The sequence below is a fragment of the Aquarana catesbeiana genome, linkage group LG03 (genome assembly GCF_042186555.1).
Source record: "Aquarana catesbeiana isolate 2022-GZ linkage group LG03, ASM4218655v1, whole genome shotgun sequence".
Lineage (NCBI taxonomy): Eukaryota > Metazoa > Chordata > Amphibia > Anura > Ranidae > Aquarana > Aquarana catesbeiana.
In genome coordinates this window covers 50,745,889-50,760,230 of record NC_133326.1, presented here as the reverse complement: position 1 = coordinate 50,760,230, position 14,342 = coordinate 50,745,889, and the positions used below count along the sequence as shown (strand labels likewise).

General features: G+C 41.0%; 1 protein-coding gene across 2 annotated transcripts in view; it reads left to right on the top strand.

Moving 5' to 3' along the window:
- The window catches only part of FURIN (furin, paired basic amino acid cleaving enzyme), a 303,958-nt gene that overhangs the window by 182,351 nt on the left and 107,265 nt on the right, over positions 1 to 14,342 (top strand). For both annotated transcript variants that reach the window (XM_073618514.1, XM_073618515.1), the window contains exon 3: positions 3,754 to 3,849. In XM_073618514.1, coding sequence (XP_073474615.1) covers positions 3,754 to 3,849 — 96 coding nt within the window. The remainder of the gene's footprint in view (positions 1 to 3,753; positions 3,850 to 14,342) is intronic.

Genomic DNA, 14,342 nt, shown 5'->3' with positions numbered 1-14,342 from the left:
GAATATATCTCTGCCCTTTTTTGGATATAGCACCACATGGTACCATATTGGTATTCACATCTGTGAATGGGCCTAACAGCATTTACATGCGAGAACCCCAGCGAGGGTTCCTGGCAATTAGCTGTGGGAGGCAGCCCCATTGAAAGCAATGGTAGGTTGCTGGCTCTCGCAGCTAAGCTTGGGCGCTTGGATGTCATTTCATCTGTAAGTAAGGCTGGCCATACACGGAGCAAATATCTTTCCTGCAACCATGGGTTGCAGGAGAGAAATTAGCCTGATTCCCCCAAAAACACAGACAGTGTTGATGCAGGATTCCCTCCTGCCGGGTCATTGTATTTTCCCGGCAAGAGGACGGAGAAAGCCGCCCACACCGGGAGAAGACAATGATTATAGCTAGCAGCTATAGCAGCCGCTTGCGACAATTGCAAATGAATCCGATAGGCTGGTTGTACCCAAGTTGATGGATCAACTTGGTACATTCATCCTGCCCATTATTGGTTCGAATCTCGGCCAGTTCCTGCCAATAGGAACATACAAATTCCATACAGGTATAGGCATGTGGGAGGCTAACTCTGTTAAGATGCAGTCCTGTCCTCCATCATAGAATTCTGACAAACAGCATTGCAAACTACATTTTTCAGGGTGTTCATATGAAATATTTTTACATTTACACGTGAAAGTGCAAAGAAATGCCACTGGTTTATGGTTCGCTTTAGTCCATGGTCTGGAAGTAGTAAATGAAAAGGCTGAAGAACTCCCCTCCATAGTTTCCATGGACTAGTTGGCCATAAACCAGTGGCATTTCTTTGAACTTTCATGTGGAAATGCAAAAATATTTCATATTATTGGGCAGCACAGTAGTGTAGTGGATAGCACTTTCACCTAGCAGCAAAGTTTGAATCCCAACCACGACACTATCTGCCTGGAGTTTGCATGTTCTCCCTGTGCCTGCGTGGGTTTCCTCCGGGTACACCTCCGGGCACACCTCCCACACTCAAAAGACATGCTGGTAGGTTAATTGGATCCTGTCTAAATTGGCCCTAGCATGTATGAATGTGTGTTGGGAACCTTAGGTTGTAAGCTCCTTGAGGGTAGAGACTGATATGAATGTACAATGTATATGTAAAATGCTGCGTAAATTGACGGCGCTATATAAGTACCTGAAATAAATAAATAAAATAAATATGAACACCCTGATACATTTAGTTTGCCATGCTGAGGTTTTGAACTCTACGTTTGACTTCCGAATGCACATGTATAGCACAATATTTGCGAAATTTCCTGGGCTAAAACCACATTTACAGTTTGAATTTTGATCATTTGAGAAACATTTTACATTCTTCTTTGATTTTCCTTGTCACTACTGTTGAACATGATAATCAAATTGATGCTATGGGTTTCTACTGGTGTATGGCTAGCTTTAGGATTTATTCATTTCTAAATCTCAATATGAAACTTATTTTTTTCTAACTGGCTTCCTTAAAATATTACTAAAGGCAAAACTTTTTTTTTTAGTTTTGGATATAATGGAGATGGAATAGAACGTCTGTCAGTTTTTTTTCTTTTTTTTGCTGTCTGTGCCCACCTTAGGGAGACTCGCCTTCTCTTTGTCCTGTTTACCATTAACATTGAAAGTAAAAGAAAATGCTAAGTTTTGGGTTGATTATTGTAGCTCCATAACTATTTAAAGCCAATCACGTAATCATTTAAATCTCCTGTCCAGCTGCTGATTCAATATAGTAATAAACTGCTAGATATTGGCTAAGGACAACAAAAAAAAACCCCATAAAATTCAACTGGCTGCTTTTGGAATTTTATATAGGTACATAACCTGCAATGATATCAACTGATGTCGGTATATACTTGAAATAAAGGTTGTATAGGGACAAATGTATTCCAAAGGTTTGATGGTTAAGATTTCTTATGTGCAAATAGATGTATTTATGTGCAAGAAACACACGCTGAAGAAACCGGAAACTGTACTATAAACAGATGGCTGATATTAAATACTTAAATTCCTTCTATTATATAAAAAACAAGATAAAAAAATGTGGCTGGAGTTGAAGAACTAGTTCGGTTTTGCCAAAAATGAAAAGGTGAACTAAGTTGCAACACCCTCCCCACTCTGGTCCTCGATGCATGTAGTAATGTGATCCCCATTTTCCAATGCCGTTTCCAGCTAGTATACTGGTCCACCATTTTAAAACCTCTTTACACAATGCTGGAGGCTCTGTAACAGCATAATACGAAGCAATGGTGAGCTTGCATTGGTTAGTGCTGGCCTCTTGACCACATTAATCAATGAGAATACTTTTTAGGCTTCTTCCTTGCAAGAGCGCATCCCGGAAGAAGAGATTCTGGTCAATGCGGTCTTGTGGCCAGCATTGACCAATGAGCATTCACCGTTGCAAGTAATATACTATACAGCCTCCAGCGTTTACTGAAATTTTACAGTTCCGAATCTTTAACACTGGATGGAGAGGGCGTCTAACATGGGGGCCACAGAAGGTACATGCACCAAGAGTATATCTCTTTCTAGAAGTCTGTGTTTACCATGAACTCCCTAGCATAAATCCTTTTAACTCAAATACCTTTGTCATGTGTACACTTATAATTGCTTCCTAATTTTGCACACTGGATTCATACATCTTTTAAGTGTTTAGTATTTAGTGCTACATCTAGGTTTTTACATCTGCTTTATTATTTGCCAGATGTCTTAATGTTTGTGATGAAGTTATTTTAACAATTGTAGGTACCCCCTGAACCTCTGTTAGAAGAAAGCACAGGAATGCTACCGATTAAGAGCCTGTGACAAATAACCAGCTTGCCTAATAATGAGGGTATTAATGGGGACTTGTCTAGGGAAATTTTGAATCCTGTGATTCCTAAGTTCATGAAGGCATATCCCTAATGCACAGCAGAATGACCCCCTGTTGGAATATGAGCGATGAAATGCTATAAAGGACCATTGCATTTTTTTGGTTTCTCTTTAACACCGTATTTGACTGACAGGCAGCATCACAAGCGGAATATTTACTTGCCAAATCTTATAAAATTGTGGATCCTAAGATAAAATTGCAGTATATGCGGGAAGGGGAAATGGTTTATTATAGGACGAAATAGAATTTTTTTCTGCTCTCTATTTGCTTTTAATTATCTTTCCTTGTGCTTTGGGAGTCTATAGATATGATCAACAGCTTTATCACCAGGGATAAAGCCAATAATAAAACCATAAAAGAAAAAAAAAAAACTCAGAGGGATTTTAACCTTTCCCACTCAAAACAAAAGATACGTTTCTAAAGCAGTCCGTTCCCCTATTCCCTATATCTCCAAGTCCCAATGGCCACCATCGTTAGGACAAGACAGACAGCAATACAAAGTTGACAGTAACTAGCCCTTTCCTACTGCTTTTAATTGAAGTTCTAATTTAAGTTTAAATACATTTGATAATGTTGAAACCTGGAATGCACCATTCATGGTACACACGTGGCTCTAAAATATAATGTTGGAGCCTAAATTATTATCATGGCTTGAACTGTTGACAACAGACGAGGATGTTTCTTGACCCTAAATGATTCTGCTGGGTTTAGAAGATATCTTTATATTGTCCATCTCTAGAATATGCAGTATATTCTATATACGCAATATAAACTTGAAAGCTTTCCCTGAAATGCCTGTTTTTAGCTTTTTCGTTTTTTTTTTTTTTTATTTGATTTGATTTTTTTTGTGGTTTAACATTCCTTCTTTTTATAGGTACACTGGGCAGAACAACAGGTGGTAAAGAAGAGAAGAAAGAGAGATATTTTTACAGATCCAACAGATCCCAAATTTTCATCGCAGTGGTATCTGGTATGCAGCTTGATATCTTAATCTTTTTTGTTGTTCTTCCTGTAATATTTAACATGGTCTTGCTTGCTTTTGACCTTGGAACGTTTTACACCCTTCCTGACCAGGGCATTTTTTTTGCTGTTCAACACCGCGCTACTTTAACTGACAATTGCGCGGTCATGCAACTCTGTATGCAGAGGAAATTTATATCATTTTTTTCACACAAATAGAGCTTTTTGGTGGTACTTGACCCCCACTGTGTTTTTTTTTTAATTAAATAAATGAGAAAAGATTGAAAATATTGAAAAAAAAAAACACAATATTTTCTACTTTCTGTTATAAAACATATCCAATAAAAATGCCAAAATGTTATCTACTACATGTCTTTGGTTAAAAAAGAAAAAAAAATCCCAACAAGTGTATACTGGTTTGAGTTATAGCATCTACAAACTGTGGCATATACTGGAATTTTTACGCAGCTATAGGTGCTATGCTGTAACAGTGGGGATCAGCGACTTGTAGTGGGACCGTGATCGAGTAGTGATCAATCTGGCCCTAACTGACACTGACGTTGCTAGTGACACCAATACAGTGATCAGTGATAATACTATACACTGAAATTGTACTAATGACACTGGCTGTGAAGGGGTTACCATCTAGGGGCAATCAAGGGGTTAACTGTGAAGTGTGTGTTGCTTTTACTTAATAATCTGGCTAGTTTTTCTCCCTGCTTTTCAGGGAGAAGAAACCAACAGATTGCTGTTCACTGTACAGAATTCTGTGTATTTGTAAATACAGAACTCTGTGTGTGATTGGACATAGCTGATCAGCAGGTTTCAGCTGAAATCATTGGTTGAAATTTGCTACCAAACTTGTGCTGTGTCCAGGGGTGAATGGTCAGCAGGAGGTTAACAGACTTTCTTGGAAAATTACACGGTTACCATTCTGAACAGTATAATGTGGCAAAACTTTACAGGGCCTCAATGTGGATTTGCCCCAGGTCCACCTATACTGTCTTTACATGAACGTTAATGGCATTCCAGTCTTAGTCCGTAGGGTTCAATATTGAGTTGGCCCACCACTTGGAGCTATAACGGCTTCAACTCTTCAAGGAAGGCTGTCCACAAGGTTTAGGAGTGTGTCTATGGGAATGTTTGACCATTCTTCCAGAAGCGTATTTGTGAGATCAGGCACTGATGTGGACGAGAAGACCTGGCTCACAGTCTCTGCTCTAAATCATCCCAAAGGTGTTCTGTTGGGTTGAAGTCAGGTCTCGGTGTGAGCCAGTCAATTTCCTCTACCCCAAACTCGCTCATCCATGTCTTTTATGGACCTTGCTTTGTGCACTGGTCCAAATCATTTGGTGGAGGGGGGATTATGGTGTGGGGTTGTTTTTCAGGGGTTGGACTTGGCCCCTTAGTTCCAGTGAAGGGAACTATTAAGGCGTCAGCATACCAAGACATTTACAGGACAATTTTTATGCTCCCAACTTTGTGGGAACAGTTTGGGGATGGCCCCTTCCTGTTCCAACATGACTGCACACCAGTGCACAAAGCAAGGTCCATAAAGACCTGGATGAGAAAGTTTGGGGTGGAGGAACTTGACTGGCCTGCACAGAGTCCTGACCTCAGCCCGATAGAACACCTTTGGGTTGACTTAGAGCAGGGACTGCGAGCCAGGCCTTCTCGTCCAACATGAGTGCCTGACCTCACAAATGTGCTTCTGGAAGAATGGTCAAACATTCCCATAGACTCACTCCTAAACCTTGTGACAGCCTTCCCAGAAGAGTTGAAGCTGTTATAGCTGCAAAGGGTGGGCCAGCTCCATATTGAACCCTACGGACTAAGACTGGGATACCATTTTTAAGTTCATGTGCGAGTATAGGCAAGTGTCCCAATACTTTATATGTAATATAGTGTATGTGCTTGCTTGCTATCCCTCATCCACCCAGCTTTTTTGCTCACAAACACCCATTTGTTGAGTGTCGATCAAGTGATGCTATCAAATCGTTCACACTGAATCTGCCAAGGGAAGGTTCGCATATGACCACATGGCCAAGCATCGGGCTGCATGGGAATGTCTCCCTGCAAACTGTTCCATGGTGGGTGGGCTGCAGTTGGCCATTTTCCCATTAGTAGAGTGAAGGCCAAGAGACCATAGTTTAAACCCCCTGTCACAAGCCATCCACTTTGCATGATAACTCTCTTCTGCTAACAAAGAAGAATTTATATAATATTGTGATTGCAGACTTTAGAACTTACTGTTTAAACATAGTTCTATAATCCATTATTTTATTATGGAGGTTTAGTAATAACGAAGACATTTTATAAAAACTTGGTATCTGCAAGGATAACTTATTATGTAAGCTGACTTTCCTTTGTCATGGAGACAGATAATTTAAGCGATTTTCATTTTATGCAATAGTTTAAAGGTACATTGTGTTTTTCTCCATTAAGCACACCACTGAATTGAATTGTCGCAGATACATCTATCCATTTGCATATATAATGTAAACCTCTACAGGCTAAGAGAGAAAGCTATAAAATGTTGCCACAGTCTTCGGTTTCAAGAGCCAGAACATCAATTGTCTATAGCTGCCCCCACAGTTGCTTGTGTGTGGGTGTGTTATGTACATAACTTATAAAGGATTACGGGTCCCTTACGTTTTATGAGTGATAATTTCCCACTATTATCGGAGACTGCACCCTGGTTGAATTGAGTGCCTTGACCTATGCCGTCTAACAAAAGGACATAAATATAGCTCAGAGGTTGAATTTCATGACTAGTGGGCATCATGCGATTGGTGAAAAGTCTATGAACCACTGACTTTGCACTTGCTCTGCCAGAAAATGCTTATGAGAAAATATGCTTATCCGTTGGGAGACAGCAAAGCCATTGAATGCACATTTTTTAAAGTTTTTCCCATTAAAATGAAAATGCGCTCTGTGCCTTATCCTTGGTGATTACTATGCCAACATTGTAAGCGTTCCTGGGAGAACAGAAAACATCTGGCTTGCAGAGAAGTCGGGTTAAATTAGGTTAAAGGAACTGCAAAGACACAAGCAAAGAGGTATGCGAGAGGGGGACAAAAATGACTTATTGCCGTGAGTGAATGTCCTCTGGTGGACATTAGTAGTTTATTCCATTTGGAGTTTCAAGTTAGATTAAAGAGATGGAAATCTGTTATAATAACAGATGTTGGGCGTACTTTTAATGACTTTTTGCTAGTGATGATATCAGACTTGGGTTGCAGTTACGTATGGGCACTGCCACCCTCTGGTCCTGTCTTGTGACAATCTGAGTGTATGTATGTATATGTATGTGTGTGTATGTATGTGTGTGTATGTATGTATATGTATATGTGTGTGTGTGTGTGTGTATGTATGTATGTATATATATATATATATATATATATATATATATATATATATATATATATATATATATATATATATATATAATATATAATATATATAGTGTGTGTGCATACACTATATTACCAAAAGTATCGGGACACCTGCCTTTACACGCACATGAACTTCTTAGTCCGTAGGGTTCAATATTGAGTTGGCCCACCACTTGCAGCTATAACAGCTTCAACTCTCCTGGGAAGTCTGTCCACAAGACTAAGGAGTGTGTCTATGGGAATGTTTGACCATTCTTCCAGAAGCGCTTTTGTAAGGTCAGGCACTGATGTGGCCGAGAATGCCTGGCTCGCAGTCTCCACTCTAAATCATCCCAAAGGTGTTCTATCGGATTGAGGTAAAGACTCTCTGCAGGCCAGTCAAGTTCCTCCACCCCAAACTTGCTCATCCATGTCTTTATGGACCTTGCCATTTGCACTGATCCAAATCATTTGGTGGAGGGGGGATTATGGTGTGGGGTTGTTTTTCAGGGGTGGGACGTGGCCCCTTAGTTCCAGTAAATGGGAACTTATAAGGCATCAGCATACCAAGACATTTTGGACACCCATTTGTTGAGTGTCATACAGGTGATGCTATCAAATCATTCACACTGAATCTGCCAAGGGAAGGTTCACATACGACCACATGCCCAAGCACAGGGCTGCATGGGAATGTCTCCCTACTTTTGGCAATATAGTGTGGATGAGCGAGTTTGGGGTGGAGGAACTTGACTGGCCTGTGCAGAGTCCTGACCTCAACCCGATAGAACATCTTTGGGATGAATTGGAGCGGAGACTGCGAGCCAGGCCTTCTTATTCAACATCAGTGCCTGACCTCACAAATGCGCTTTTGGAACAGCAGTGGCGATCGCTCCATAAGGGGCGCCCCCCCATCTAATGCATCTGGCTCCTTAATCTACATACAGGGCGCCGGACCATGGATTCAAATGGGGGGGGGGGTTTAAGCACGTGATTAGCGCCAGAGGCTCTAATAGGCTTTAAAAAAGGGTGGGCTTTGGGGCGCAGAGCACTGGACTCCAAGCTTACCTATTTGTATGACGTTAGCGAATGAATATTCGCTATTGACACATTGGTCCTCCTCCCGGCCAATCAGGAAGCCCCTATTGGTCAATCGTGTCTCAGGACACACTTCCCCGGAGGCCGGGAGGAGAATGTCCCACTGTGCGCTCGCCGGAGCAGCACCGGCTTTTCCTTTCCCCTACTCCATAAGGTAAGGCAGCATTCACAGTTCAGTTTCGAGGGTCTTCCCCCTCCCCCTGTGATCGGTTGTTGATCTGCGCCGTTTGGCTCCTGTGGCGGGGGGTGGTGGAGCTTTCCCACCATTGTCTCCCGGGGGGGTGGCGGAGTGATTACCACCCCTCATTTCTTCGTGGGGGGGGTGTGTGTGTGCCGCTTCCCCCGAAATTTTGAGCACCGGCCGCCACTGTGGAAGAATGGTCAAACATTCCCATAGACACACTCCTAAACCTTGTGGACAGCTTTCCCAGAAGAGTTGAAGCTGTTATATCTGCAAAGGGTGGGCCAACTCAATATTGAACCCTAAGGACTAAGACTGGGATGTCGTTATAGTTCATGTGCGTGTAAAGGCAGGTGTCCCAATACGTTTGACAATAAAGTGTGTATATATACCGATCAGTCATAACATTATGATCATCCATCTAATATTGAGTAAGTCCCCCTTTTGCTACCAAAGCAGCCCGGACCGAGGCACGTACCCAACGAAACCTCTGAAGGTATGCTGTGGTTTCTATATCTCTTTTCTAGGTAAGTGGTGTCCAATCATCCGCATGATGTGCAAGAAAGCATAATTAATCAGACCAGACCACCTTATTTCATTGCTCTGTGGTCCAGTTCTGATGCTCCTGTGCCCATTGTAGGTGATTCTGCCTGTGGACACAGGTCAACATGGGCACCCTGACCAGTCTGTGGCTACCCAGCCCCATACACAGCCAATGCTCTGTGTGTTCTGACACCTTTCTATCAGAACCAGCATTACCTTTTTCAGCAACCTGAGCTACAGTACCTCTTTTATTGGATTGGACTACTTGGTCCAGTCTTTGTTCTCCACTTGCACTTGTTTTCCTTCCTGGACCACTTTTGGTAGGTTCTGACCACTGCATACTGGAACATCCCACAAGAGCTGCAGTTTTGGCTTTGCTCTAACCCAGTCATTTAGTCATTACAATTTGGCCCTTGTCAAAGTCACTCAAATCCTTACACTTGTCCATTTTTTTTTCTGCTTTCAACACATCAACTTCAGGGACAACATGTTTGCTTGCTGCCTAATTTATCCCACCCACTTTCAGGTGTCATAATGTTATGGCTGATTGGTGTATGTACAGTATTTTCATTACAGAAAAACTATTTTCTCAACTTGTATTTCTTTTTAGTTGGGTAAATATTGCAGTTAGATCGCCACCATAATAAGAGAGTGCAAATGGAGTGGGTTATAACTTCACAAGGAAGTGTTTGAGTTTGCATACTAGAGTGCCCCTGGTCTTAAACTGCCAAGGTGCTCATTTAGATGTTTGAAGGTATGTACCAGCACTTCTAGGTGTCAGCGTTTTATTTATTCAGCCACTGGCTGTTTGGCTCCTGTTTTTTTTTTTTTTTTTTTTTTCTTTACTGGGCTTGTTCTACTACATTCTGTAAATGTTCTTAGGTCATAGAAACATTAGCACAAAAGAAAAAAGGGATTAAATACACAGGTAAATGTCTCAACCACTATGTTCTCTTACTCCAAACTCAAGGGGGTAAAAGTACTAAACAAGCAGTGGTGGCAAATAGCTGACCGCATAAGCTGTCACCTAATACTATGCTTACATTTTACATTTTGTCCTCTAGCACCACTCAGAGCAGCCCATGTTTCTCTGCATTTTTCTGATAGTAGAGAATTATAATGATCCCTTCTCCCGCCATGCAGTTTAGCCAGAACTGCAAAAACATATATATATATATATATATATATCTATATCTATATATATCTATATCTATATATAGATATATATAGATATATATCTATATCTATATATATCTATATATATAGATATATATATATATATATATATATGGTATATCTAGATGTACAGTGGGGCAAAGAATATTTAGTCAGTCACCAATTATGCACGTTATCACACTTAAAAAGATGAGAGAGGCCTGTAATTGTCATCATAGGTATACCTCAACTATGAGAGACAAAATGTGGAAACAAATCCAGACAATCGCATTGTCTAATTTTTGAAAGAATTTATTTGCAAATTATGGTGGAAAATAAGTATTTGGTCAATATCAAAAGTTCATCTCAATACTTGTTATATATCCTTTGTTGGCAATGACAGAGGTCAAACGTTTTCTGTAAGTCTTCACAAGGTTGTCACACACTGTTGCTGGTATGTTGGCCTATTCCTCCATGCAGATCTCCTCTAGTGCAGTGATGTTTTGGGGCTGTCGCTGGGCAACATGGACTTTCAACTCCCTCCAAAGCTTTTCTATGGGCTTGAGATCTGGAGACTGGTTAGGCCACTCCAGGACCTTGAAATGCTGCTTACGAAGCCACTCCTTCGTTGCCCGGGCAGTGTGTTTGAGATCATTGTCATGCTGAAAGACCCAGCCACGTTTCATATTCAATGCCCTTGCTGATGGGAGGAGGTTTGCACTCAAAATCTCACGATACATGGCCCCATTCATTCTTTCATGTACACGGATCAGTCGTCCTGTTCCCTTTGCAGAGAAACAGCCCCAAAGCATGATGTTGCCACCCCCATGCTTCACAGTAGGTATGGTGTTCTTTGATTGCAACTCAGCATTCTCTCTCCTCCAAACACAACGAGTTGTGTTTCTACCAAACAGTTCTACTTTGGTTTCATCTGACCATATGACATTCTCCCAATCCTCTTCTGGATCATCCAAATGCTCTCTAGCAAACCTCAGACGGGCCCGGACATGTACTGGCTTAAGCAGGGGGACACATCTGGAACTGCAGGATCTGAGTCCCTGGCGGCATTGTGTGTTACTAAAGGTAGCCTTTGTTACGTTGGTCCCAGCTCTCTGCAGGTCATTCACTAGGTCCCCCATGTGGTTCTGGGATTTTTGCTCACCGTTCTTGTGATCATTTTGACCCCACGGGGTGAGATCTTTCGTGGAGCCCCAGATCGAGGGAGTTTATCAGTGGTCTTGTATGTCTTCCATTTTCTAATTATTGCTCCCACAGTTGATTTCTTCACACCAAGCTGCTTGCCTATTGCAGATTCAGTCTTCCCAGCCTGGTGCAGGTCTACAATTTTGTTTCTGGTGTCCTTCGACAGCCCTTTGGTCTTCACCATAGTGGACTTTGGAGTGTGACTGTTTGAGGTTGTGGACAGGTGTCTTTTATACTGATAACAAGTTCATACAGGTGCCATTAATACAGGTAATGAGTGGAGGACAGAGGAGCCTCTTAAAGAAGAAGATACAGGTCTGTGAGAGCCAGAAATCTTGTTTGTTTGTAGGTGACCAAATACTTATTTTCCACTATAATTTGCAAATAAATTCTTTCAAAAATCAGACAATGTGATTGCCTGGATTTGTTTCCACATTTTGTCTCTCATAGTTGAGGTATACCTATGATGACAATTACAGGCCTCTCTCATCTTTTTAAGTGGGAGAACTTGCACAATTGGTGGCTGACTAAATACTTTTTTGGCCTACTGTATATATCCTGCTTTGTAGTGACATTTTTCACATGGCCTGATCTAACACATTTTAAACAATTGGCTTCTTCAGGATGCATATGGTATATTATATGATACAAGGCCCCATGTATATATTTTGATATTGCAATTTTCGGAATGTTCTCAAACGTTGAGCATTCAATAATCCTCTGGAATACAACATGCAGTATAATACCCAGAACCCAAGCAAACAATCCATGCAAGATAGCCATCCACAACCACAAATCTTTCTGTTTTGCCTATGAGGCTCTCCAGGAAAATTTCAGATCTTCCAAAGGTGCTCTGCATGTCTGCAACACCCATGGACTTCTCAACATTGTTAGTATTACACACTAGAGTTAAAATGTCTTTGATTGGGTTCTTGCAATGTGCTTAATGCATGTCCAGCCAAAACTTTCTATTTTAGTTTTGGGTTGAGTCCCAACATTTGCAATGGGGGTCCAGGCAGAAATGAAAAGCTGTCAGTGGTGATTTACCCTGTCTAGTGAAACATTTGTTAGAATTGGAAGTCAGGGGAATTTCTGTAGCTCTGCACCTTTTGGTTGCAATTAAAGCTGCAAGACTTTGGGGGCAAGTCTCTACAAACTTCACATCAGGATCCTGCAATTGTTGTGCGTTCTCTTTAGGAAAAGTGCTATAGCTGTAGCTCTCAATTTGGATGGAGACTGTGGGTAAACAGCAGTTTTCAAATTACAACAGACTCTAGAATGATGTTTGGGCTTTGGATTGACCATTCTCAAATATTAAGCGCCCTTGTTTTAAACCACTCTAGTAAAGTTTTTGAAATGCCAAATTAAACAGATTTTTACAAGACATTCCATCCGTCCATCTTGTTCTCAATCCTAAGCCGTTTCCTAATCTGTACTGATGAAGAGCATCCCAACAACTTTATGCTACCACCAGTACCGTACTTCACTATAGTATGTGGTTTCAGGATGATGACCAGTGTTGGCTTTCCTTTTGTATCTAGCCATCTAAATAACAGCACGTTACACCCCATTCCACCCCATTCCTTTCTAAGCCATTCAGTTTAAAGTGCTCTGATATTTTGACTAACAATTACAATTGACTTCTGGATAGAGCTTTCTTTTTGTGGCATTTAATAAACACTTTAGTCTTTTTTACATCATTAAAAAAAAAAAAAAAAACATTTTGGGAAAAAAGTTTCCCTTGCTGTTCAAAAAAAAAAAAATGCCAGGACATTACAAATGCCCCCAAAATTGCCCCTTTTTTTGGAAAGTCGACACCAAAGATAATCTTTTTTTGCCACTTTCTTTTGGAAATAGAGAGACATGCTGGTATTACGGTGGTTAAGGAGCTTTTTAACCTCTAATTTTCTTTAAAATTTCACCCACTTAACCCAGGTCTTTCACTTTTACTGGGGAAAAAAGTAATGAAATTGCATTGTTTGCAATAACTAAATGTCAAGAATAAACCCAAAACAATCCTAATGGGCTAATAAGCAAGGGATTGCCAAACAAACGGCATGGGGGGGGGGATCTGGGCACTGCCTTGGGAGACATATACAAAACCCCCCCATCGGAAGACCCCACAATCGCTAGGCCCAGGTTGTGGGAAAGAGGCCCTTGTTCTCATCAACATGGAGACTAGATTCTTGTTGAGGGCATGTTGACTGGCATGGTTGAGGAGGAAAAAAAATCCCCACAAGCTCATCCACACCCCCTTCCCTTCTCCATCCTGTTCTGGCTTGCAAAGCTGCATGCTCGGATAAGGGGGTTTTTTTTGCTTACATGGTTGGGGATTCTGTCTGGCAATTTTTTGATTTTGTAGTCAAAGAATGTTGAGCGGTAGTATGCTGACAGGGTTGCCCACAAAAAGCAAATTTCAGCTGGTTTGTCAGGAAATTACAGATATTCTGCCAGAATATGGGCAGCTAGATTTTCTTGTTTTTTCCTGCAAAGTCCTAGATAGTGTTGACCTTGAATGATGTCCTACTAACTTTTTAATCATCTCAGAATGGTTATAAAATCTAATAAATTTCCATTGTCTAAAATTCCCAGCTCAAGGGGACAAGAAGACTTAGTTCAGAGCGCATTGTTCAGGTTCACGCTTCATAAATTGGGGTATGGATGTTGTATAGGCTTGCTTGCTCAGCTATTTTTGCTCCTACCAGGACACACATTCATATTAAAAATACTATTAACTTAATGTGCACGATAACTCCCTCCAGCAGTAATGGGATTAAAATACAGTTTGTCCCTGTGATGAGTTTGGGATATATGAAGGCTGTTACTGATAACCACTTCAGTGGTAAAATGTACCCCCAAATCTTTTCATTCTTGAAAATGGAACTTAAATGTACAATGGCAGTATTCCGTAGGTTTTAGCAAATGCATAAAACACTTGTTTGATTTTTATAA